The 27,008-nt window shown below is 45.2% G+C and overlaps 1 protein-coding gene across 9 annotated transcripts in view; it reads left to right on the top strand.

The window, feature by feature from the left end:
• TENM4 (teneurin transmembrane protein 4) overlaps positions 1-27,008 on the top strand; it is a 680,333-nt gene that overhangs the window by 366,584 nt on the left and 286,741 nt on the right. Inside the window, exon 2 of one of the 9 annotated variants that reach the window (XM_053385168.1) lies at positions 2,869-3,079. The exons of the other annotated variants lie outside the window; for them this stretch is intronic. Within the exon in view, the coding sequence (XP_053241143.1) occupies positions 2,869-3,079 (211 nt within the window). The remainder of the gene's footprint in view (positions 1-2,868; positions 3,080-27,008) is intronic. 9 annotated transcript variants of the gene reach the window in all.

The raw sequence follows: 27,008 nt of genomic DNA, 5'->3' as shown, positions 1-27,008 counted from the left end.
TGATTTAGGGGGAAGCTATCATTTGCAACAACGGGAACCTTTTTTTTTTATCTTTATCTTTAAACTAAGCCAAACTGCAGCCTAGAATTTCATGCAGATATGCACCCACTCAAAAGGTTGGAAACAGTTCAAAAATCACTCTGGGGTGTGCAGCGAAGTGTGCAGTTATGGAGTGTTAGGTGCCTGTGACAACCAGACTAAAACATGTGTGTGGTGTTTGGGGCAGGTTTTGCAGCCAAATTGCCATGTTCTGTTGAGGCTAGTTTTGGGGTTTCCAAGATCCCAGGGCGGCACCCACGCAGGCACACAAATAAACATGTGTACACACACAGGGTGTAGATTTCCTGCATTGCAGGGGGTTGGTCTAGATGACCCTTGGGTCCTTTCAACTCTTATGACTTTATAGTTCCTGTAGAGTCTACAAGACCCTCAGATGTAATTTGCTTCACAAATCCTGCCTTTCAGGCAGCAGCGAGATATGAATGGGGGGAAACCCTCCCCCCCCAAAAAGGACACACTTAAAAAATAAATAAATAGTAATAATAACAATGGCCAATAGGAAGAATTACTCCCTGCTCCAGAAGATTTAAGTTGTTTTCCATTTATTTATTTATTTATTTATTTATTTATTTATAAACCAAAACAAAATAGGAGCATCTAGCTTTCAGTGATGATAAATTATGATAATAAGTATAAAGTTGTAAAAGGTGGGAAGTGGAGGCAAAATTTTCAGATTAGAGTAGAATAGGAAAATCCAGTTTCTAAAATAAATAATAAACTCACCTTCTCCTAAACTTCTAAAAAATAAAAGTGTTATAACTAATCTGGCCCTCTCCCTCTTCATCTATGTTCTGTTGGCGTTTAAAGACTTTCCTTTTAAAAAACAAACCCTTGATTCTCCTGCTGATCACTTTTATAAATGGTTAGCCCTGGTTCTGAGGGCCTCATTTTTTTAAATGCTGCATTTTAGCCTTCCAGCGGTGACGATCCAGTTGTTTTAAGAAATTAGTTACTGTGAATTTTATGTGTGTGTTTGATTTTACTTTGTTGGATACTTTCAACCTCAGAGAATTAGCTGGATGAGTTCTGTGCCCATCTCTATTGGGGATTTGTTGTGATTTGTTTGTGGAGACAAGGATTAGAATGTGGGAGTGTTTATGCACCTTCCTGTTAATTATTACACCATCCTACCCTTTTCAGTACATTTCCCCCATCAGTTTCCTAAATACAATTTTTTTTTCAAAATAAAAAAACCTGGATTTATTGTGCCAGGGAGACAAGATTGCTTTAATCCACTTTAACTGCAATAAAACCTATTGTCCCATTTTGTGCTTGAGCCCCTCCTGCAAAAAAATACTGACAGGAAACCTTCTTCTCTGCCACAGGCCTCCAGTTGGGTGGCTAATTTTATATTTTCTGGGTCCAGCGGGGCGACTGCATGTGTAAATGAAGCCATGGCACACAGAGTTATGTGTTGGCCACACCTGTATGCTACGGAAATAACCAAGATTTGTTGCGCTCCCTTTCTTTCCAATCCTGGAAACATTGGGAGCTGCCATACACTGAGCCAGGGACGCGGGTGGCACTGTGGGTTAAACCACAGAGCCTAGGACTTGTCAATCGGAAGGTTGGCAGTTCGAATCCCCGCGACGGGGTGAGCTCCCGTTGCTCAGTCCCTGCTCCTGCCAACCTAGCAGTTCAAAAGCACATCAAAGTGCAAGTAGATAAATAGGTACCGCTCCAGCGGGAAGGTAAATGGCGTTTCCGTGCGCTGCTCTGGTTCCCCAGAAGCGGCTTAGTCATGCTGGCCACATGACCCAGAAGCTGTACGCCGGCTCCCTTGGCCAATAAAGCGAGATGAGCGCCGCAACCTCAGAGTCGGCCACGACTGGACCTAATGGTCAGGGGTCCCTTTACCTTTATAGACTGAGCCAGAGAACTGGTCCATTTGGCTGAGCATCATTGGCACTGACTGGCAGCAGCTCTGCAATATCTCAGGCAGGCAGGATTCCCAGTGCTATAGCAGGACGTTTTTTGGGGGGGGTGTTGAACCTTGGACCTCGCTCCCCCCCATGGAAAGCAGATGCTCTACCTGTTGAGCTGCAGCCCTTTCCAGCTGTGCCACTGGGACAATCCCCTTCCTTCCCTTCTGGCAAGGAGAAGGACTCCCTCCTCAAATGATACCCTACGAAGCATCTCTCCGCCCCTAGCGTTCCGCACTCCAAAGCACCCTCTCTCTTGATGTTCGATTGACTTTTGCTCCTTATCTGTTACGGCTCAGTTTCATCATGCAATCGCCTGCTGGTGCAACCTTCCGTCTCCTCCTCGGAGGGCATGATCACTGGGCTTAGAAATCGCAGCGATGTATGATTAAATCCAGCCTCAATACTCTTGCATTCCCTCTCCAGCTGGCTGCTTAAAATGACAAGAACCTTTCTCCCCACCCCACCCCAAGTCATATACAACAGGAAACTCGAGAGCTTTCTAACCAATGTCTGAAAACGGCGGGGTTTCCCTTGTTATTTAATCCCTGCTTAATCAAGACTACACCTGAATGCCTTATGCTTCTGTGTGCATTTATTCAGAGGTCATCTCCACCAGTGGATTGAATGGGATCTTCTCCTTCGCAAGGGGGCAGCCCAAATTGTGCTCAGTATACAGTATTTGCAAATGGTGATTCCTCGCATAGGCTTTGCTAAGAAGTTATCTTTGTCTCTGTGCATGTTTTTGTGTGTGTGTGTTTGTTTGATGTATATTTGTCCCCCCCTTGTTGTCCTGGTGTTTCCCTTCCTTCTTCGGTTTTCCTTTTTTGGGTTGCAATTTTCAGTTATTTATTTTCTGTCTGTGTTTGTGTTTTGTGTTTAACAGGTCCTCCCTTGCATTGTTCATCTGCTTCATCAACCCCTATTGAGCAAACCCCCTCCCCTCCCCCCCTCCCCGCCAGCCAATGAGAGCCAGAGGAGGTTGCTAGGCAATGGGGTGGCCCAGCCAACTCAGGACTCTGACTCTGAAGAAGAGTTTGTCCCCAATTCATTCTTAGTTAAAAGTGGCTCTGGGAACCTCTCCCTCCCTTCTATTGGTGAGTTCATTCTATCTACCTACTTAACTGTGTTACTGCTTTAAATATATACAGTATATAAAAATATATACAGTATATAAAAAATGTATTTGTTGGTTATTTTGTATTTGAAATGTTTTGAAACTCCTTTGAGCAAGATGCATTGCCAAGCGTGCATTACAATTGGGAACAATCTGCTTCTTTTGTTGCATCTTGCTGTTCGAAGTTTTGCAAATGGATTTTTGTGTGTGTGTTGTTGTTTTTTTGCAGGGGAGGAGGGTTGCGTGGGCAGGCTTGCTTTGCATTGCAGCTCAACTCTGCAACTTTTGCTGATTTCGGAACCCCCAACCCCCCATGGCTGAATGGTTAGGGGGTGGTTCGGCCCGGCCTGATCTCAAGTTGCATTTTTAGAGCTGCAGAAAGAATGTGTGGGTTGGGGTAAATTCCACCCGGCGTGCATCTGATGGAGATTTTGCAGCCAGGGTGGCAAAAACATTTGTCCTGCGTTACAGATTTCACTGACTTAACGTTCAGCCCACCTCTCTCCCGGCAGTCTTCTCTGCAAGATTATTTGGGTCGCTTGTGTGTTTAAATATAACGAACTGGACCATTCGGTTAAATCTCATGCATTCTGTTTTGAATTTTGCTAAAGGTTTTGCCAGCAGAGGTGCTGGTAGAATGTATTTCTTGTTGTCGTTTCCCCTGCTGAATTTTGGAGTCTCTGTTTCTGAATGAAAAATTAAAATGATACAGTATATCAGTACTGGGAGAGTCAAAGAAACCTTGGATCTTTTCACAACTTCAAGCAAATCCTTAGGTTTTGTTCCAGGAAAACGTGTCAACCGCATTTGTGTTCGTCGATGTGCTGTTTATTTTTGTGACCCATTTTAGAAAATCAGGTGATATTTATGCTTTTCAGAAATACTGGTGGCGGTGTTTTTCTCCCCCCAGTCCGATTGAGTCCTAACAGGTCAGGAGAGAGTGTCTTTTGACTTCAGAAACTGCAGGAGCTTTTTAAAAAAGGGGTGTGTGTGTTGTTTTTGCAGCTTCTGACTGAGACAGCTGCAAGGAGTACCTTGTGAATGTGGAGGCTGTAGAAATAGCCACTTGTTCTACACGTGTCAGGGTTTTTTTTTGCAAAAAGTGAGTTGGTTGCATTATTAGTGCATGGACGCTACTTTAGGTAAATTATTGGATTGGGTTGAGGAGAGGGAAAAAGAAATGCTTGGAGTTTGCAGGTTATATTAAGGTTATATTAGGCACAGCCAGCTTGGTTTTACACTTGGTTCCCAATCCCAAATGTTCCATCTTGCATTCCAAATCTGTTATTCTGGTTTCATCCACCTTTGCCCACCTGGTACCTGAATCTGTGATATGTTTCAGTGTACAGAGAATTCTGAAGTTCTACAGAATTATTATTTTTTAATATGATTGGTGCAGTAGTCCCAAACTGGACAGGGCCACATCTATGAAATGAGTATTCACTTAATTAATACCTCGGCTGTGTTCCCGCCTCCAGTCAATGCAATTAAGAGCCTCTGCAAATACGTATGTCAACAGTTTTGTTTTAGGGGGTGGTTATTGGTACATTTGCCAACTCTTGAAGTTAAAAAGTTTGTGGGCAGGGCGGGAGAAAACATCTAAGTTGCACAGCTATTACATGTGCTTACAAGTCCCCAGCCACCAAGCAATAGCATCATATCAGGTCTCTGCAGAACATGGCACAATCGAAGCTAGACAACTGCGCCATAAAAGCAAGAAGAGGACTTCATGTGTGCGGAGCAGATCACTCAAGGAAGTGAGTCAAGCCAAGTCCTATGCTGATCAAATGGCAGCCTTGGTTACTGCAATGCGCTTTGTGTGAGGCTACCCGGGGGCCTGGTGTGGAGGTTCCAGCTTGTGCAAAATGCTAGTGGCTAGGCAGTTTATGGGGGACAAGCAATCGCCAGCATTTAACTCCAGTTCTTGGAAGTCTGCACTGGCAGCTCGTATTTTAAAGCCCAGGGTTCTTGCATTAAGTTACAAGGCCCTTAACAATTAGGGTCCAGGATATCTTCCTTATAAAGGTAAAGGTACCCCTGCCCGTACGGGCCAGTCTTGACAGACTCTGGGGTTGTGCGCCCATCTCACTTAAGAGGCCAGGGGCCAGCGCTGTCCGGAGACACTTCCGGGTCACGTGGCCAGCGTGACAAAGCTGCATCTGGCGAGCCAGCGCAGCACACGGAAACGCCATTTACCTTCCCGCCAGTAAGCGGTCCCTATTTATCTACTTGCACCTGGGGGTGCTTTCGTACTGCTAGGTTGGCAGGCGCTGGGACCGAACGACAGGAGCACACCCCGCCGCGGGGATTCGAACCGCCGACCTTTCGATCGGCAAGCCCTAGGCGCTGAGGCTTTTACCCACAGCGCCACCCGCGTCCCTATCTTCCTTATATCCCTGCCCAATTGCTGAGGTCTTTGGGGAGTCAATGTTTATGGCCCGCCACGGCTCAGATGCACCACTTGGACCCACCAGGAGTTGTTAGTTTAGTATTGGGGTCCCTATTATATTGAACTGCCTTCCAGTTGAGGTCAGAGAGCCCCCTCAAAAAAACTTCCAGCACCATACTGAAGATTATTCCAGTGGGCATTTCAACCGGTCTTACCATTTTAACCAATTGCATATTATTATTTTTTGTCTTGTATCTTTGCAAATGGAATAGAGCCAGTGATTTATTTATTTATTCTAAAAAAATAATGTTTAGGGGTACTCTCATTTTGACTCAAGAAAATCACTGGGAAAGGAAATGAATTAGCCATCGGATTGACAAAATATTTAGGGGTATGTGTACCCCTGATTCCCCCCCAGAAAAAGCACTGCTTAGAGCAGTAGTTCCCAATTACAGTGGTACCTCGGGTTAAGTACTTAATTCGTTCTGGAGGTCCGTCCTTAACCTGAAACTGTTCTTCACCTGAAGCACCACTTTAGCTAATGGGGCCTCCTGCTGCCGCCGTGCCGCCAGAGCACGATTTCTGTTCTCACCCTGAAACCAAGTTCTTAACCCGAGGTACTATTTCTGAGTTAGCGGAGTCTGTAACCTGAAGCGTATATAACCTGAAGCGTATGTAACCCGAGGTACCACTGTAGCTAAGTACCCGTTTTTAAAATGCCAAGCCATGGATCCTTTTGAAATTCTTGATACCTCAATGGTAGTTTTTATTATGTGAATGGTTACATTTTGCACCTGGCTTTTGACCGCTTACAACCAAGTGAAGATGCCTGGGTGGCAAGATGGCACCTGACATCTTCACCATTTGGGGGATCATTGGATCTGGATATGACACACACACACACACACACACACACACACACACACACACAGCACCCTTTGGAATTCTATCAGCTATATTTTATCTGCACAATCGGAATAGATTTCTGGAACACAAATTGCTTGCTCTGTGCCGCCTGAGCAGGAGCAGTCAGCGTTAAGAAAAGGAGGTCGGAATAGGCCAATATATATGTGGACTGTCCCTGGATTAAATGACTTTTCTTCTTTAAGTTCTCAAAAGCTCTTGACCCAGCTCAAGGTTGTTACCTGAAGTAGCCAGAGAATCAATCACAGTCAGTCCATCCTTTGAAAAATAAGACTTGAGAGCCATCTTGCCCTGAAATAGCAACTAGACATTCCGTTTTGGCGACCGCAACCTTGGTTTAAGGAGCTATTTGGCACCTATCTTTTTCGTTTTAAAAAATCAGTAGCCCCTACCACATAGGTGCTCAAAATCTTCCTGGCCTTTCCCACCCCCATTATACATGGATGTGCACCATTCAACCTTTAAATTAATAAATACGATGGGGGATAGGAAACCAGAATAGCTGTAGCCCCTGTTCCTAGCTTGCTCCATTTGAGAGCCCGCACTTGCCATTCAGAAAACGCAAGGAAATAACACTGAAGTGTCATGGCGAATGCAACGTTCATGGAGAATCAGGAGGCAAAGAAGAAAAGTAATGACATAGATGAGGTTTAAGGTGCAGGTTGTCTTAGGTACCACTGTATAGTTTAATAATTCTTCATTGTAATGGGCCTTCTCGGTGGTGGCGCCCACCCTGTGGAACACCCTCCCATCAGATGTCAAGGAAATAAACAACTATCTGACTTTTAGAAGACATCTGAAGGCAGCCCTGTTTAGGGAAGTTTTTAATGTTTGATGTTTTATTCTGTTTTTAATCTGTTGGGAGCTGCCCAGAGTGGCTGGGGAAACCCAGCCAGATGGGCAGGGTATAAATAATTAATAATTAATAATTAATAATAGATAAGGGTTAACTGTTGAATTCTTCTTGCTTCTGCAGCTTGTAAACCTCCTTGTGCATAGAAAGGCGGTATACAAATTAAAAGTGAAATGGAATCAAATTACTGTAAAAGACTTGGGCTCTCCTCCGCCCAACACCCCTCTTTCCTAAGACCCAAGGCAGCTAACAGAATCACATTTAATGTGATTACAGATAATCAAGGGAGATTATTTTCAGCGGGTGGGGGTCAAAACCTTAGGAAAACACAAGGAGCCGCAACAGCAGTAGCTCCAGGAAGATGTAGAAAATAAGCAGTACAATTATTAATTTTTTAAAGAAAGAAAAGTGGCACAACAGTTTATTTAAAAATAAATTAATCTTAGAAGCCTTCCGGATCTACAATTTCCAAATATGCACTGTGTGCTGATGTGTGTAACAATTTTATCATGTGATCACCTGACAGTTTGCATCCAGTTCTGCAGTTTCTAAGCACTTTTAACCACCCTTTTGTCAGAGAAAGGCACTGATTTTCTCTCTCCCTGATGCTCCTTACCCTGGGAGACCCCCTAAATAAGATTCTGATCAAGGGTGAAACCTAAACATACAAAGGGGAACAAACAAAAGCAAGTTAGGTTTTTTTTGGAACTTAAAGGTCGGGTTACTGGTGCCACAGACTCCAAACCACAAAGCATTGGCCCCATTGACTAAGTGGCTAGCTCAGCCTTCAACAGCTGCAAAAAGGAAATGGCTTTGCTCTCTCCAGATTCGCATCCTCAAGTCAATGAGCTCTAAGTAGGGAGATGGTCCTTGACAAAGAGGTGGCGAATTCCTCAAGGACTAGCCCTATCTGATAAACAGCATTGAAAGTGGCTTTCCCTGATGGAGTCTTCTGATATTTATGTGCACCCCAGTCCTAAACATTCACATTAAATTAAAGGAAATTGACAAACCTAGACAGCATCTTAAAAAGCAGAGACATCACCTTGCCGACAAAGGTCCATATAGTTAAAGCTATGGTTTTCCCAGTAGTGATGTATGGAAGTGAGAGCTGGACCATCAAGAAGGCTGATCTCCGAAGAATTGATGCTTTTGAATTATGGTGCTGGAGGACAGATCGTGAAGCTGAGGCTCCAAGACTTTGGCCACCTCATGAGAAGAGAAGACTCCCTGGAAAAGACCCTGATGCTGGGAAAGATGGAGGGCACAAGGAGAAGGGGATGACAGAGGACAAGATGGTTGGACAGTGTTCTTGAAGCTACCAGCATGAGTTTGACCAAGCTGCAGGAGGCAGTGGAAGACAGGAGTGCCTGGCATGCTCTGGTCCATGGAGTCACAAAGAGTCGGACACGACTAAATGACTAAACAAAAACAACAGAAATTGATGAAGCAAATGCTGGCATCACCGTGCTGTGCCTGATCCTTTTTCACCTTTTGCTCTGCCAATTTTGCCTTCCCAGCTTTGTGCAAATAAGCCAACTGCCTTCTCTGTCCCTTTGGTGGACTGTGAAGGCTTGTACATTGATACGACAGTGTGTCGTAGTGGTTAGAGTGCTGGACTAGGACCTGGGAGACCTGGGTTTGAATCCTCACTCAGCAATGGAGCTCAGCAGGTGACCTTGGGCCAGTTGCGCTCTCTCAGCCTAATCTACCTCACAGGGTTGTTATAGAATCGTAGAAGAAGATAATAAACTGTTTTTATATGCGACAACGGCACCAAGAGTACTATTGTCACAGAAATGGAAACAAGAAGAATTACCGACGAAAGAAGAATGACAAATGAAATTAATGACCTATGCTGAATTGGATAATATGACAGGAAGGATCTGAAACCGGCGGGATCAGAGATTCTCAGAAGACTGGAGTAAATTTGTGAACTACTTGAAAAGCAACTGTAATCAACAGATTACGCTAGTAGGACTACAAGAAGTTTTGTAAGGAGGATTCTCCGAAATATTGCTGAGAAAATTTATGGATAGGATTATTAGTTAAGGATTATTAAAAGTAATAGTGAAATTAATGAAATGCAGATTAAGTGATATTGGAAAATCTTCAGATGTAGTTGATGGAAGTCCAAAATATTGTATAAGATAAGAATATATGTTATATGATTTTTGGAAATTATATGTAAAACCATATATATATATATTCATAGAAGAGTTGGAAGGGACTTTGAGGGTCATCTAGTCCAACTTCTTGCAATGCAGGAATCTCAGCTAAAGCATCCATGACAGATGGCCTTCCAAACATTGATTAAAAACCTCTAAGGAAGGAGAGTCCACAACCTTTTGAGCGAGACCCATTCCACTGTCAAATAGCTCTTCCTGTCAGATACTGTTAGCTTAAGGAAAAGTTATCCTAAATTGATTTTATCCACCCATCCACCTGATGAACAAGCAAACAGGCACATAAAAAGGAAGCTGCAGTTCTCTCAAGGAACGGAATTTATGGAGAGGAAGAATTGGGAATTATTCTCATAGCTCAGATATCAATAAGAGGAGTAAAGTGGTACCCAAACAGTACAAATAGTTATCTTCCTGAGCTGTTTCCCCTCCCCACCCAGTTTCAAGTTTGGGGGTGGGGGCGTTTTAACATCACGAACAGTCAGATGGTATAAATTTTCAGCATCTACCAGCTTGCCACACCGCTTTAGTCCATCAACAAAAATAAAAGCATGTTATGAGTATAAATTGGAGAAGGGGAGACGTTGATCTCTTTGGAGAAAAGGTGGGATATGAATGTAATACGGTGGTATCTCGGGTTAAGAACTTAATTCGTTCTGGAGGTCCATTCATAATCTGAAACTGTTCTTAACCTGAAGCACCACTTTAGCTAATGGGGCCTCCTGCTGCCGCCGCGCTGCTGGAGCACGATTTCTGTTCTCATCCTGAAGCAAAGTTCGTAACCCGAGGTACTATTTCTGGGTTAGCGGAGTCTGTAACCTGAAGCGTCTGTAACCTGAGGTACCACTGTACAGTGTTGTTGCTTCCATTAGGAAAATAGCTCACAACTGATCCATTTGCCTCCCCCAACATTTGCCAGTACAGTCAAGTTCCCAGCAATGTGGCTGACCTTTGGGCCCTTTCTCTGTTGGGCATCTTTTCATTTGTTTTCTCTTGTTTGTTCCCTGTGCTTGCAAGGCAAGATTGTGGATGTGGAAAGAAAGAGCCTGATAATAAAGAGAAGGACCCTGCAAAAAGAGCTTAGCAGAGTTGGCTCAGTCCTGGGTTCAGATTTCACCTCGGCCATCATCTTGCAAAGGGGGCCTTCAGGCAGGCAACCGTGCTTTCTTGCAAATATAATTCTGGCCTACCATAAAAGGCTGGTGCAGGGATTGCTAAAGTATCTTCAATAATATTAGCATTTTTTTATTTTTAAGGAAAAAGAGGTCGTGGAATTCACATTCTCAATAATCCTTTTTGTATGGGAGACAGGAGCTGGGTACTTGTTGTGCGTTTAAAACACATAGCTTCCCAAAAAGAATGTTGGGAATTATAGTTTGTCCCTCACAGAGCTACAATTCCCAGCACCCAGGGTTTCTGTCATGTTGTTGTTGTTCAGTCGTTTAGTTGTGTCCAACACTTCGTGACCCCAGGGACCAGAGCACGCCAGGCACTCCTGTCTTCCACTGCCTCCCGCAGTTTGGTCAAACTCATGTTCGTAGCTTCGAGAACACTGTCCAACCATCTTGTCCTCTGTCATCCCCTTCTCCTTGTGCCCTCCATCTTTCCCAACATCAGGGTCTTTTCCAGGGAGTCTTCTCTTCTCACGAGGTGGCCAAAGTATTGGAGCCTTAGCTTCAGGATCTGTCCTTCCAGTGAGCACTCAGGGCTGATTTCCTTCAGAATGGAGAGGTTTGTTCTTCTTGCAGTCCATGGGACTGTCAAGAGTCTCCTCCAGCGACAGAATTCAAAAGCATCAATTCTTCGGCGATCATAGAACCATAGAATTGTAGCATTGGAAGGGACCGAGGAATCTTTTGCGCAAATGTGATGCTTGAACCCACTACTCTGAGATTGAAGAGTCTCATGTTAGAAAGATCCTGTGTTATATGCTCAGAAACTAAAGCTTTTGGTGAGGGAAACTTGAGAGATGCTGCGTACTTTTGGGTAGCCAAGGTGCGGCTGTCTGCAAACTACAACTGCTATGAGCCCTGACCATCGACCATGCTGGCTGCGGCTAACGTGAGGTGATGTTGAGGTTTGCACATTGACTCGCGTGTTCAGATTTATTACAAAACAGACATGAAGTTTTTGCGCTCATCCTAACATTGGATTTATCCAATGCCTTTATTGTGAAAGTTTCTGTCCAGCATTTCTATAAAATATTTAAAGCGGCTTAGCATCTCAGAAGGTCGGCGGTTCGAATCCCCACGACGGGGTGAGCTCCCGTTGCTCTGTCCCTGCTCCTGCCAACCTAGCAGTTTGAAAGCACCCCAAAAAGTGAGAGTAGATAAATAGGTACCACTGTGGCGGGAAGGTAAACGGTGTTTCTGTGCGCTGCCCTGGTTTCGCCAGAAGCGGCTTAGTCATGCTGGCCACATGACCCGGAAAAACTGTCTGCGAACAAACGCCGGCTCCCTCGGACTGTAAAGCGAGATGAGCGCCGCAACCCCAGAGTCGTTCATGACTGGAATTAACTGTCAGGGTTCCTTTACCTTTACCTTTTAGCACCTTAAAATGAAACAGTGCACAGTATTAAAAAAAAAAATGCAACACTTACATAATCTAATAAAATAAATTAAAAGGCTTAGAAGAGTAGAGGCATGTAGAATCAATTTAAGAACAATAATCCAGGAAAAGCTTGCTGAAATTATTTATTACATTTTTTTACACACCATTTACAGTTGCCGTTGTGCAGCAGGTTGAAACATATCCTTCAGTCGTATTCCTCTCTTAGGTTTATTAACCCAGACCTCACCTGGAGTACTGTGTCCAGTTCTGGGCGCCACAGTTCAAGAAGGACACTGACAAACTGGAACGTGTCCAGAGGAGGGCAACCAAAATGGTCAAAGGCCTGGAAACGATGCCTTATGAGGAACGGCTAAGGGAGCTGGGCATGTTTAGCCTGGAGAAAAGGAGGTTAAGGGGTGATATGATAGCCATGTTCAAATATATAAAAGGATGTCACATAGAGGAGGGAGAAAGGTTGTTTTCTGCTGCTTCAGAGAAGCGGACACGGAGCAATGGATCCAAACTGCAGGAAAGAAGATTCCACCTAAACATTAGGAAGAACTTCCTGACAGTAAGAGCTGTTCGACAGTGGAATTTGCTGCCAAGGAGTGTGGTGGAGTCTCCTTCTTTGGAGGTCTTTAAGCAGAGGCTTGACAACCATATGTCAGGAGTGCTCTGATGGTGTTTCCTGCTTGGCAGGGGGTTGGACTCGATGGCCCTTGTGGTCTCTTCCAACTCTATGATTCTATGATTCTATGATTCTAACCCAATCATGGGAACTCGTGGCAGACTTTATAATTCCCCACCCATCTTTAGCCTCGCAACCACAGCCCTGTGAGGTAGGTCAGCCTCAGAGACAGGGACTGGTTCAAGGTCACTCAGTGAGCTTCAGGAGTGGTAGAGAGGGGATTTGAACATGGCATTCTCTGGTTCTAGGTTGACACTCTAACCCAGGGGTCAGCAAACTTTTTCAGCAGGGGGCTGGTCCACTGTCCCTCAGACCTTGGGGGGTGGACTATATTTGGGGGGGGGATGAACAAATTCCTATGCCCCACAAATAACCCAGAGATGCATTTTAAATAAAAGCACACATTCTACTCATGTAAAAACACCAGGCAGGGTTCACAAACAACCCAGAGATGCATTTTAAATAAAAGGGCACATTCTACTCATGAAAAAACACGCTGATTCCTGGACTGTCCACAGGCCGGATTTAGAAGGCGATTGGGCCGGATCTGGCCCCCAGGCCTTAGTTTGCCTACCCATGCTCTAACCACTATACCACACTGCCCCTCAATATTATCCCTACCTGGAGATGCCAATGGGGACTGAGCCAGGGACCTTCTGCTTGCAAGGCAGACGCTCTAACCACTGAACTATGACACTTGCCCATAAGATAGTGGCATCCTTAATGTGTTTATGGCTGTGGAGAGGTTTCCTTTATTTCAGTGGTTTGGACTAGGTGACTCTTGGCAGTCCCTCCCAACTTTACAATACTATAATTCTATGTCTAAGCAAGATCTATAGGGACACAGGTGGCACTGTGGATTAAACCACTGAGCCTAGGACTTGCCGATCAGAAGGTCGGTGGTTCGAATCCCCGTGACGGGGTGAGCTCCCATTGCTCGGTCCCAGCTCCTGCCAACCTAACAGTTCAAAAGCATGTCAAAGTGCAAGTAGATAAATAGGTACCGCTCTGGCGGGAAGGTAAACGGCGTTTCCGTGCGCTGCTCTGGTTCACCAGAAGCAGCTTAGTCATGCTGGCCACATGACCCAGAAGCTGTATGCCGGCTCCCTCAGCCAATAAAGTGTGATGAGCACCGCAACCCCAGAGTTTACCACTACTGGACCTAATTTACCTACTGGACCGTTTACCTTTAAGCAAGATCTATACAATCTCTTGATTGCTAGTGGGGAGCTCTTGTGGTTTGCAAGAGAGAAAACGATGAAACCATCACTAAAAAATAAAAATTGCAGCTGTATTGCAAAATGCACAGATGGTTGAAACCGCACGAAATCCAATGAAAACTCCTGCAAACTTTCTAACAGCTTTGCTGTTGGATAATTCCAACACGTATTTGGGTCTGGGATTTTGAGACACCTGGAAACTATTATTTACTTCCTGTCCCACCTTGAGGGCGTCGCTTGGCGTAAATCGAGGTGGTCCATGCATTCGTTTCCAATGTGCTGAAAGCCTGGGACTTGGATCCTGGCATTGTCGAGGTGTCCTTCTGATGTCAGCCCCCCTAAGCATGTCAAGGTGTGCACGACTCGGTCCTCACTGGATTGCTAAGTGATAAAGTCCAGGCACAAAATGGCCTCTCTGCAGATCAAACAGCCATTGCTGTCATTGCCACCTCGCCGCACCTCCAAACACAAGGCTCAAATTACAACCAATCTGGTTCTGTATTTTATTTTATTTTTTAAATGTCCAGTGTTGATTTGTAGTGTAATTTCTTTCTTTCTCTCTCTCTCTCTCTCTCTCTCTCTCTCTCTCTCTCTCTCTGGATCTTTATCCTTTTGTTTTGTTTGTGAGCCATGTTGAACAGGAACCGGCCCAGAAAAGTAGCCGGAAAATATTTTAGAGAAACAATAAAGTCTCCTCCAGCTCGAGGAGTCATTGAGGTGACGTGAGGAGCAATACACATCCCTGTGTGAAGTCATAACCAGCCTCCTCTGATTTCCATGGCACCAGAATTATTTTACAGGCCCTGACATAATTTCTCCCCTACTTACCACTTCCAATAACAGGGAGATGTGAATCCAGAAGAGATGGCTTTTGCAAAAAAATGAAATTCACTCCCTAGCTGCCTCTAACACACCTTTAGAATCAAAAGAGATGCATGAGGTCCTTCACCCTGTCTGTCCTTCACCTGATTTTTTAAAAAAGTCGTGCTAATTTAATAATAATAATTTAATCATTTATTATTTATACCCCACCCAACTGGCTGAGTTTCCCCAGCCACTCTGGGTGGCTCCCAATCAAGTGTTAAAAACAATACAGCATTAAATATTAAAAACTTCCCTAAACAGGGCTGCCTTCAGATGTCTTTTAAAAATAGGATAGCTGCTTATTTTCTTGACATCTGGATGGGAGGGCGTTCCATAGGGCGGGCGCCACTACTGAGAAGGCCCTCTGTCTGGTTCCCTGTAACCTCACTTCTCGCAATGAGGGAACCGCCAAAAGGCCCTCGGCGCTGGATCTGAACGATGGGGGTGGAGACGCTCCTTCAGGTATACTGGACCGAGGCCATTTAGGGCTTTCAAGGTCAGCACCAACACTTTGAATTGTGCTCGGAAACATACTGTGCTCGGAAATGTAATTAAAAAGAAACGGCACTTTAGACATGCCCAGAGACACTTTGCCCTCTGGTACAATAACTGAGTCAATGAATTGTAGAGTTGGATGGGATCCCAAGGGTCATCTAGTCCAACCCCCTGCAATGCAGGAATCTCAGCTCAAGCCTCCATGACAAATGGCCAACCTTTGCTTAAAAACCTCCAAGGAAGGAGAGTCCACAACCTCCCAAGGGAGACTGTTCATAGCTGTCAACTTTTCCCTGTTCTTGCGAGGAATCCTATTCGGAACAAGGGAATTTCCCTTAAAAAAAGGGAAATGTTGACAGCTATGAGACTGTTCCTGTGACGAACAGCTCTTACTGTCAGAAAGTTCTCTGGAACTGGAGAAAAAAACCTTGTTCCATTTCCATGTGACAGCCCTTTAGATATTTGAAGATGACTATCATATCTCCTCTCAGTTTCCTCTGCAGGGGGTTGGACTCGATGACCCTCATAGTCCCCTCCAACACTACCAGCTGATGTTTCTATGTTTCTTCAGGCTAAACATACCCAGCTCCTTCAACCGTTCCTCATGAGGCTTGGTTTCCAGACCTTTGATCATCATGGTCTCCCTCCTCTGCACACCTTCCAGCTTGTCAACATCCTTCTTAAATTATGGTGCCCATAATTGGACATAGTACAGTGGTACCTCTGGTTGTGAACAGGATCCGTTCCAGAGCCCCGTTTGCAACCTGAGCAGAACGCACCCCGCGTCTGCACTTGCGCGGTTCGTGATTCGACGCTTCTGCGCATGCGTGAGACGTCATTTTGAGCGTCTGCACATGCGCGAGTGGTGAAACCCGGAAGTAACCTTTTCTGGTACTTCCGGGTCACCGCGGGACGCAACCTGAAAACGCTCAACCTGAAGCAAATGCAACAAGAGGTAGGACTGTATTCCAAGTGTGGTCTGACAAAGGCAGAATAGAGTGGGACTATGACTTCCCTTGATCTGGACGCTAGACTTCTGTTGATGCAGCTTAGAAAAACATTAGCTTTTTCTGCTGCTGCATCACACTGTTGACTCATGTTCAGCTTGTGGTCCACTAAGACCCCTAGATCCTTTTCACATGTATTGCTGTCATGTCAGGTGTCCCCCATCCTATATTCGTGCAGTACAGTCATACCTCAGGTTACAGACGCTTCGGGTTATGTGATTTTGGGTTGCACACCGCTCCAAACCCGGAAGTACTGGAATGTGTTACTTCTGGGTTTCGGCGCTTGCGCAGAAGCGCTGAATCGCAACCTGTTGTGAACGCTGCAGGTTGCGAACATGCTTCCCTCACAGGTCACGTTCGCAACCCGAGCATCCATGGTACTTTTCAAACATTTTGTTTTGCTTGTGTTTGTGTGCCCAGAGGTAGCAAAAAAGCTTGTGGGGCCAGTATTTGGGGAACACCCTTAGACCTTGGGCGGTTTTTGTGGGGAGGTGATTTCAGACAAACAGGCCAATCTCTTTCCTTACAGTTGCCACAAGGAATCAGCATTCCTGAGCCATTTCCCTCCTCCAGCTGTACGTAATGTGCTGGGATGACCTTACAATGTGTTTGTGGGGGGAGGTCTCATTTAATTTCATTGTACACAGGTTGAACAATGACAATACAGTGGTACCTCAGGTTACAGATGCTTCAGGTTACAGACTCTTCAGGTTACAGACTCCGCTAACCCAGAAATAGTACCTCAGGTTAAGAACTTTGCTTCAGCATGAGAACAGAAATCGTGCTCTGGTGGCGCTGCGGCAGTGGGAGGCCCCATTAGCTAAAGTGGAGCTTCAGGTTAAGAACAGTTTCAGGTTAAGAACGGACTTCCGGAACGAATTAAGTTCTTAACCCAAGGTATCACTGTAAAGGTATCATCATCATCATCTAGCCTAGCCCTTCCCTAAGCCCAATACACCGATTCTCAACAAATTTAATCAATTTTGTATTCCCCTTTTCTATTCTTCCTTCCTACATGTGGCCACTGGTTTGTTCAGGTTTTAGGTTTTTCTTTTGCTATTTTTTATTATTTAAAAAAAGAAGAGAGGGAATGAAAGTAAGCAAGAGATTAAAGCCTTTAATCTCACCCCGTTTGCTAATTAACTAACGGACAGGAAAAAGCATTGTTCGGTCTCTACAGCGGGTTGATGACATTATTGTATTATTGATGTGCCGCAGCGGTTCTGGGCTCTCAGCTGTCTGCTACCCGGCCTCCTTGCTCCTTAAGCCTTTGTAGATGATTTGCATCCCTGGAGCTTCCTTTATGTGAAAAATAAATTCTGGAAGTCGGTAGTAAATATGTCCTGCACCAAGACGGTGCGCCTGGAGGGGTGTGTGTGCGCGTGTGTGTTTGTGTGAGTGTGTGTGTGATGTGGTTGCCGACTTCTGATAAGGCCGGACAACCGGTCCAATCAAGTTCACCTGCAAGCATCTTTCTGCAAAACTACAAAAGGTGACTTTTTTTTTTAAAGTAGCTTTGGACAGTCCTCTCCACAGTCCATAAATCTGATCCACACAAGCCCATCCTAGCTACTAGGAGGGGGAAGAAAAAAAACACACCCTCCTGGCCTCTCCAAATGGATTTAATTGCCTTCTTTCCTCAAAGTTGTGTTTCTGTAAAGGCTTTAGGCAGCTTAGACTCTAGATGACAAAAGGGAGTCTTTATGCTCTCTAAATGGTGAAAATGAGCTAAAGCTTATTTGGGTTGTGGCTACACTTAATACAGTTAGGGAACCCATTCTCTTTCTCTCGGTGTAAGAGTTTTTTCAACAGCAGGGCTGTCTTGAGTATTCATTTCTCTCTCTCTCTCTCTCTCTTTTGCATGAGATTTGTGTTGCCTCTTCTTCTTTTTCCAGTTGATCTCTGCTAGATTTTCCTCCCGCAGCTGTGTAAACTCTGCTTGGAGCCAGGAACCTTTCCAAAACAACTAACGCCCAGGGAAAAGTGCCGCCACTGCAAATCCCCGTGTAAATCGCAAGTGTTGGTGCACATGGAATTGCGGGAGCAGGCAGTTTCTCTGAAGACACAATAGAGCATTATTAGGGGGGAGGTGATGGGGTTGTGGCAGCCTTCCTGAAGGGAGTCTGGGGCTGGGTGCGTTTCGGCCGTTTCGAAAAGGACGACAGAAATGCAATAAAGGATTTCCCTGCCCTGCTTTCCTACGTTGCCTTTTGGGTGTATTTTAACATTTATTACGGACCGCTTGTGTACATTTGGCACACGAGGCGACTAAGAATCAGGTTTAAAACATGGTAAGTGCATAAATGGGACGCGGGTGGCGCTGTGGGTTAAACCACAGAGCCTAGGACTTGCCGATCAGAAGGTCGGCAGTTCGAATCCCCGCGACGGGGTGAGCTCCTCTTGCTCAGTCCCTGCTCTTGCCAACCTAGCAGTTTGAAAGCACGTCCAAGTGCAAGTAGATAAATAGGTACTGCTCCGGCGGGAAGGTAAATGGCATTTCCGTGCGTTGCTCTGGTTTGCCAGAAGCGGCTTAGTCATGCTGGCCACATGACCCGGAAGCTGTACGCCGGCTCCCTCATCAAATAAAGTGAGATGAGCGCCGCAACCCCAGAGTCGGCCACAACTGGACCTAATGGTCAGGGGTCCCTTTACCTTTACCTTTAAGTGCATAAATAAATAAATCAAATGATAAGACAATATGTCCCCAAATCCAGCCAGTTAAAATATAAGAGATTTGCTGTTACTGAAGGCAGATGAGCATAATGGTCACAAATCCAATACATTCAGGATTGGCACTGTCCATAAGAAATCCAGTTGCAGCACTTACGATAAAATTTACAATACTTATAATAAGACCAAACCTTAACACTAAGCATACAGAACAGAACACCACATCCAAACAAAGAGATAGAAAGGAGAAAGTGAAACCCAGGCTCCTTCTGGCCCTACTTTTATAGTCAGCATGACCTTGACAGGTAAGAGTGCCAGTTTAAACCAGCTGTACTCAGCTTCTCTGAAGGTATAACCCAAACATCATGAACTTTCTGCCATACAGAGAAGCTTCCAGAAACCTCTTGAACTAAGCAGAATAGGAAAGGTCATGGGTAGGCAAACTAAGGCCCGGGGGCCGGATCCGGTCCAATCGCCTTCTCAATCCGGCCCGTGGACAGTCCAGGAATCAGTGTGTTTTTACATGTGCTTTTATTTAAAATGCATCTCTGGGTTGTTTGTGGGGCCTGCCTGGTGTTTTTACATGAGTAGAATGTGTGCTTTTATTTAAAATGCATCTCTGGGTTATTTGTGGGGCATAGGAATTTGTTCATTTATATTTTCAAAATATAGTCCGGCCCCTCACAAGATCTGAGGGACAGTGGATCGGCCCCCTACTGAAAAAGTTTGCTGGCCCCTGCATCAGATCAATACTTTCTGTACTAAGAGATGCAAACTGACGCAACTCCCATCAGCTCCAAAAAACAGCACTCCTGATGGGAGTTGTAGTTCCACCAGGCACCAGGTACCTCTGGAGGGAGCCTGGTTGGCTAATGGAATTTCTTAACCCTGCTGTGTACTTAATGCACTTAGAGGCAACAACGACCCACTGAGTCCTATGGTTGGAGATGCGCGGATGATGTGCGCTTCTGAACTTTGTTTGCAGAGTCCTCATCTCTTTGTCTGCGTAGCCTCCCAAATGAGCATAATGCTACTGGCCTGGTGGGAGTAGCAGGGCAAGTCTTAGTGTCACCCACATAATAATCTGAATAAAACAAGGCCTTGGCAGGGGGATTGACCCTTTAAGCCAAGGCTCCTGGCTTCCAGAGGTCACAGGGTGGGAATTGAGCCTGTTTTCCTTCAGAAAGGGGGAGGTGGAGGGAGGGGAAAATCTCCATGGCTATCTTCTAGCCCCCCCCCCCCCCGAGGTGATTAAGAGCTCTCCGATATTAGGGCTGTCAACTTGATTTAATGACGCTGTGCTTCAGCCAATGGTTTTGCAGCTTTTAACTGACAGGTTGAATTTGCATGTGAGGACATCTCCGAAGCAAAAGCCACACTCTGCTTTTGTCCTTTAGATGATACTCATGCTATTCTTGTCGCAAGAATCATCTTCTCAAAGGGGAAGAATGCTCCTTCTAAAACAGTGGCTGCCAGCCGTGCTTTCTGCAGTTATTTTGCATTTAAACAATACTTAATAGAATCATAGAATTTGGAAGGGTCCACGAACGCCATCTAGACAAACTTCCTGAAATGCAGGAATATTTTGCCCAATGTGGGGCTCGAACCCACAACCCTGAGATTAAGAGTCTCGTCCTGGAATGTGGACAAAGAAAGACTCTCTTCAATTTCTGTGCCCTTTTTGCTGCCAACTACATGTGCTTGGCGCTGTGGGTTAAACCACAGAGCCTAGGACTAGCCGATCAGAAGGTCAGCGGTTCTAATCCCCGTGACGGGGTGAGCTCCCGTTGCTCAGTCCCTGCTCCTGCCCACCTAGCAGTTCGAAAGCATGTCAAAGTGCAAGTAGATAAATAGGTACCACTCTGGCGGGAAGGTAAACGGCGTTTCCGTGCGCTGCTCTGGTTCTCCAGAAGCGACTTAGTCATGCTGGCCACATGACCCGGAAGCTGTACGCTGGCCCCCTTAGCCAAGCAAGATGAGCGTCGCAACCCCAGAGTCGGTCACGACTGGACCTAATGGTCAGGGGTCCCCTTACCTTTATCTTTACATGCGCTTTTGCCAATGACCGCATATGCACCATGGCCATGTGGCCCTAGAGAGGTTACCTGTGGGAGAATGAGTCCCCTGGTCTGAAAATAATTTTCTCTGCTGCAGGAGACTGCCGAACCTGTGCCGAACCTCATTCCCCAATTACACTTCCAACCTAGAGAAAATAGCAGATAACTTTTCCACGCCACCTTCTGCTTTGAATATCATGAGTTCCTGAGAACGATACAGATTCTCTTCTCCGTTTAACTGTTCGATCTATTGATTATTGCCGTTTCGGTTTGGGTGAGCTTGGCAGTTTCAAAGTTTTCAGCCTTGCCAAATGAAAGGAAAATAAGCGTGCTGTGTTGAGTTTGCCCAGACGATCGGAAGATTTTCCAGTGCAAACTGAGGGTTTTCCGGCACAAATTAACCCATGCAAATTAGCCTAGTGGGGGTCCACTTCCATAATGGTGCCAAAGCAGGGGTTGCACAAGATTACCTTCCAAGAAAAAAGTGGAAGATTTACAATCAATTTTTGAAAAGCGGGAATAATCCAAGAGCATCGGAGGAGCTCTGTTGGATCAGGCCCAGTGCCCATTAAATCCAGCAACCTCCTCTGGCAGTGGCCAACCGGATGCCCTGGATGGGAAGCCGGCAACAGCTCTTTCCCAAATTGTGATTCTCAGCAAGAAGTATTCACAGGTATTCCTGGCTGGTAGCTATGGATAGCTTTATCCTAAAATGAATTTCTCTCGTCCTTTTTTAAAAAAACAAAAACATGCAAATTGATGACCATCACTATACCTTCTGGGATCGAATTCCAAAGTTTAGCTATGCACTATATGAAAATGTGCTTTCACAGACAGACTCGTAGAGTTGGAAGAGGCAACTGGGGTCATCTAGTCCTTCAATCTTTCACCCAATACAGTCGTATCTCAGGTTACAGAAGCTTCAGGTTACAGAAGCTTCAGGTTACAGAATCCACTAACCCAGAAATAATACCTCAGGTTAAGAACTTTGCTTCAGGATGAGAACAGAAATTGCCTGCTGGTGGCGCGGCAGCGGCGGGAGGCCCCATTAGCTAAAGTGGTACCTCAGGTTAAGAACGGTTTCAGGTTAAGAACGGACCTCCGTAACGAATTAAGTTCGTAACCAGAGCTACCACTGGTTACAGACGCTTCAGGTTACAGACTCTGCTAACCCAGAAATAGTACCTCGGGTTAAGAACTTTGCTTCAGGGTGAGAACAGTAATCGTGCTCTGGCGGCGCGGCAGCAGCAGGAGGCCCCATTAGCTAAAGTGGTGCTTCAGGTTAAGAACAGTTTCAGGTTAAGAACGACCTCCGGAACGAATTAAGTACTTAACCCGAGGTACCACTGTACAGGACTTGAACCCAGAACCCTGAGATTAAGAGTCTCATGCTCTACTGACTTGAGTTATACCTCAGGACAATTTCTTCTGTATTTCTTCTGAATTTTGCGCCATTCATCTTTATTGGAAGGTCACAATTTCTAGTGTTACTAGAGTGTGGGGAACTTAAAGCCGAGCAATTCTACATGATGTTTGACCTCCCAGACCTCTGTTTGTCTTACATAGCTGCAGACTGAATTCCTAACCACAGACTCTGACACAGTATGCTCGATTTTTCATTCTCAGTAGCTCATATATCATGAAGGAGGCGTGGGGGGGATGTTCTTTGTTTTAGAAAATGAGGACCTGTGCAGACTTGGGCAGTTGTTTGTGAAGACTTCAGAAACCCACATGATTCTGGACAGAATTTCTAGTATGTGAAATGGTTGTGGAAAGACAAGAGACTTCAAGGTCTACTCCGTATCTTGGCCAAAGTGGAAACTTAGGCTATGGCCAGTCTTCAAGGACTTGCAGTAGATGCAACCACATTCAACTTCCTGTGACAGAAGCTCCTGCCAACACACACATGAACACACTTCAGCCTATGCCATAGGTAGGACCGGCAGCAAATCATTATTTCCTGCTGCTGTTGCCGGAGAGCCGAGCAAAAGCCCAAACCACATGCAAGCCCTCCATCACCAAATAAAAAACAGAATAGGCTAGAATTCTAACGTGGGCTTTGTTTTGTTTTGCAAATGGGTGTTTGCGTGTGGTTTCAGCTTTGCCCCGAACAGTGGTGGAAAATTTCATAGGCTGTGTTTTAGATTTTCGTCTGCTTTCCATAGGAATGTTTATATGCGCCTGCAACGTGCTTGAAAGCATTATCGTCTGACAGTGAAACAAAACACATTTCAAGTCACAGTTTCTCATTAAAGCGCTTATTAAATAAATAGCAGAAGGTTTTTTTGGGGGGGGACAGGAGTAACTGTAAACTGGGCAGGAGGGCACGGTCGGGCTTTGCATGTGAGCGTCCAATGCCTGTTCATACTTGTTCCATAGGATGCCTTCTCCAAAGCATACGTTACATATATATTACTGTTTTTGGAGGAAACTTGGCAGTTGGCCTGATTAGAAAAGTTCCTTTCCTCTACCTCTTGTTGCTTTTGGTTTGGCCTCAAGCAGAGCTGGGTTAACTGTTAGACTCCACCCACAACATGAGAGGTTCACACCACTTTCTAGAGATGCTCAAGGTAGACTCCGGTGGGAGGGTATTCTTCAGATCTGCCTTTGCTAAACTGGTACTCTCTAGATATTTGGGGGTTTTTAGGACCTAGACAGCATCTTAAAAAGCAGAGACATCACCTTGAAAACAAAGGTCCGTATAGTTAAAGCTATGGTTTTCACAGTAGTGATGTATGGAAGTGAGAGCTGGACCATAAAGAAGGCTGATCGCCGAAGAATGGATGCTTTTGAATTATGGTGCTGGAGGAGACTCTTGAGAGTCCATGGGCTGCAAGAAGATCAAACCTATCCATTCTGAAGGAAATCAGCCCTGAGTGCTCACTGGAAGGACAGATCCTGAAGTGGAGACTCCAATACTTTGGCCACCTCATGAGAAGCGAAGACTCCCTGGAAAAGACCCTGATGTTGGGAAAGATGGAGGGCAGAAGGAGAAGGGGATGACAGAGGATGAGATGGTTGAATAGTGTTCTCAAAACTACCAACATGAATCTGACGAAACTGCGGGAGGCAGTGGAAGACAGGAGTGCCTGGCGTGCTCTGGTCCATGGGGTCACAAAGAGTCGGACACGACTAAACAACAACAACAAAAGGACACTGGGTTGGCAAAGGCTGCATGGATCAGGCCAAAGACCCGGCTAGTTCAGCATTCTGCTCTCAGAGTGGCCAACAAGATGCCCGGTGAGAAACTCGTAAGCAGGAATTGATCACATCAGCTATCTCCCCTACTGCTTCAAAAGCTTTTGTTTTTGTTTTTAAATATATCTTTATTAATTTAAATCTTTATATCTTTATTAATTTAAAATAAATGCATTTATGAAAAACATCATGACGTACATCCAAGTAAACAAGCATACAATCAAACAAACAAATAACAGAAAAATCAAACAAACTACCACACTATAAGATATAAGAAGGTTAATATAATTATCATATAATTATCATCATATATACTCCTGGTATTGAACACAATTATAAAATTTATAGAAAAGAAATTTAAAACTGACTTCCAATTAACCTCACTGTACTTTGTCTAAAGGTAAAGGTACCCCCTGCCCGTACGGGCCAGTCGTGTCCGACTCTAGGGTTGCGTGCTCATCTCGCTCTAGAGGCCGTGAGCCGGCGCCGTTGGAAGACACTTCCGGGTCACGTGGCCAGCGTGACGAAGCTGCAGCTGGCGAGCCAGCACCAGCGCAGCACACGGAAACGCCATTTACCTTCCCGTTATAAAGCAGTACCTATTTATCTACTTGCACTTAAGGGTGCTTTCGAACTGCTAGGTGGGCAGGAGCTGGGACCGAACAACAGGAGCTCACCCCGCCGCGGGGATTCGAACCGCCGACCATACGATCGGCAAGTCCTAGGCACTGAGGTTTTACCCACAGCGCCACCCGCGTCCCATTGTACTTTGTCTATCCATTACTTTATACCGCACAGTTACATATTTCTTAAATGATTTCTTTTTACCTTCCTACAAACTTAGATTTATACAATACAGGGATCAGTCTAATTCTGCCAAGATGTTTCCTTTTATTCCATAGTTTTCTAACTATTCTTTAAAGATGCTCCAATCCTTATAGACTTTTTGGTTTGGTTAGCCTCATACCCTTCCTGTCGCTTTCGCTAGCTGCAGATATTCTACAAGAATCTTCTCGTCAGGTTTGAAGGAACACCGCCTCCTTCAGCAGCTGCCATTGCAAAAGGTGGAAGGTGAAATGCAGGCTGTTCGGTTCTCCAGACCTTGTTTTTCCATATCTGGAAGTCAGTACACAGAGTGTTGACCACGCCAGAGTTCAGATCCCATCCCACTCATGCAGTGTTAGAAACTCGGGTATATAACCTAGGCACCAAATGGGCCTAGGTTTACCAGGGTTACTGTCACCAAAACAGAATGCCTAGTTGGCTTTGGGGGCCAGACAGCTCAGGTGTTGTATTTTTCAACATGACTTTTTTGGTTAGGGAAATTCATTCCGATTGTGCAAATGGAATATCACGGATAGAATTCTACAGGGTGTGTTGTTAGTGTGTGAAAAGAGTCCAGATCCGCTTTTTGTACAATGGTACAAAAAGTGAATAAGGAGTGGGCTACCTTTAAGGAATACAGTGGTACCTTGGGTTACATACGCTTCAGGTTACAGACTCCGCTAACCCAGAAATATTACCTCAGGTTAAGAACTTTGCTTCAGGATGAGAACAGAAATCGTGCTCCGGCAGCGCGGCAGCAGGAGGCCCCATTAGCCAAAGTGGTGCTTCAGCTTAAGAACAGTTTCAGGTTAAGAATGGACCCCCGGAATGAATTAAGTACTTAACCCAAGGTACCACTGTACATCAAAATTTATGTGGAAAAAGTAGAATTTCTGATAGATATTGAGTGAATCTAGAAAATGATTAGAGTGAAAGGAGAGTAAAGTCAAGCTAGAAGAAGAGATTAAAGAAATAATGAAATGCGTTTAAGCTAGTTGGAAAAATAAAGTAGCGTAACAAGAACGGCTGGAGTCAAGTCAGTTGGTGGGTGTCCGTGTGGGGTAGGTGTGTAGGTATGTTGATATGTACAGTATAAAGGTAAAGGGACCCCTGACCGTTAGGTCCAGTCGTGGCCAACTCTGGGGTTGCGGCGCTCATCTTGCTTTACTGGCTGAGGGAGCAGGCGTACAGCTTCCGGGTCATGTCGCCAGCATGACTAAGCCACTTCTGGCAAACCAGAGCATGCACAGAAACGCCGTTTACCTTCCTGCCAGAGCAGTACCTATTTATCTACTTGCTCTTTGATGTGCTTTTGAACTGCTAGGTTGGCAGGAGCAGGGACTGAGCAACAGGAGCTCACCCCATTGTGGGGATTCAAACTGCCGACCTCCTGATCGGCAAGTCCTAGGCTCTGTGGTTTAACCCACAGCGCCACTTGCGTCTCGCATGTACAATATAGGTAGGTACTATATAGAGAAATGTAGGTATGTTTTATGTTATGAAAATAAGGTAGTGTGTTGTGTATGTGTATTGTGTAAATGTATGTGTTTTATATGTTAATAAAATTTATTAAAAAAAGAAAAGACCCCAGATCCAAGGATTCCCAGGCAGGCACATGCAGATGGTGGAGACATCAGGCACCATCCTGGCACCCGGGCATCTTCACTTGATCACGAGTAGCTGATACCCAGGTGCAAAATGTGCCTGGTAAATTTCGGATGCTACACTCAAGCAATGTGAGCCAAAGCCGGGGTCTCTGTCCATTGAGGGTAGGGAAGCTCTGGCTGCCCAGATATTGCTGGACCAGCTCCTGTTATCCCTGACGAATGACCATTCTGGATGGGGCTGGAGTCCAACAATATATGGGCAGCCGTATTATTACTACATACATGGGATCTGCGATGGTCAGCCCAGTGAATGAATTGTCCAGCACTTCACATCAGCACAGGGCACCAGTGGTCTTCTTTTTTCTCTTTAATCTTTCCA

The sequence above is a fragment of the Podarcis raffonei genome, chromosome 4 (genome assembly GCF_027172205.1).
Source record: "Podarcis raffonei isolate rPodRaf1 chromosome 4, rPodRaf1.pri, whole genome shotgun sequence".
NCBI lineage: Eukaryota > Metazoa > Chordata > Lepidosauria > Squamata > Lacertidae > Podarcis > Podarcis raffonei.
This window is presented reverse-complemented; position numbering and strand designations above follow the sequence as displayed.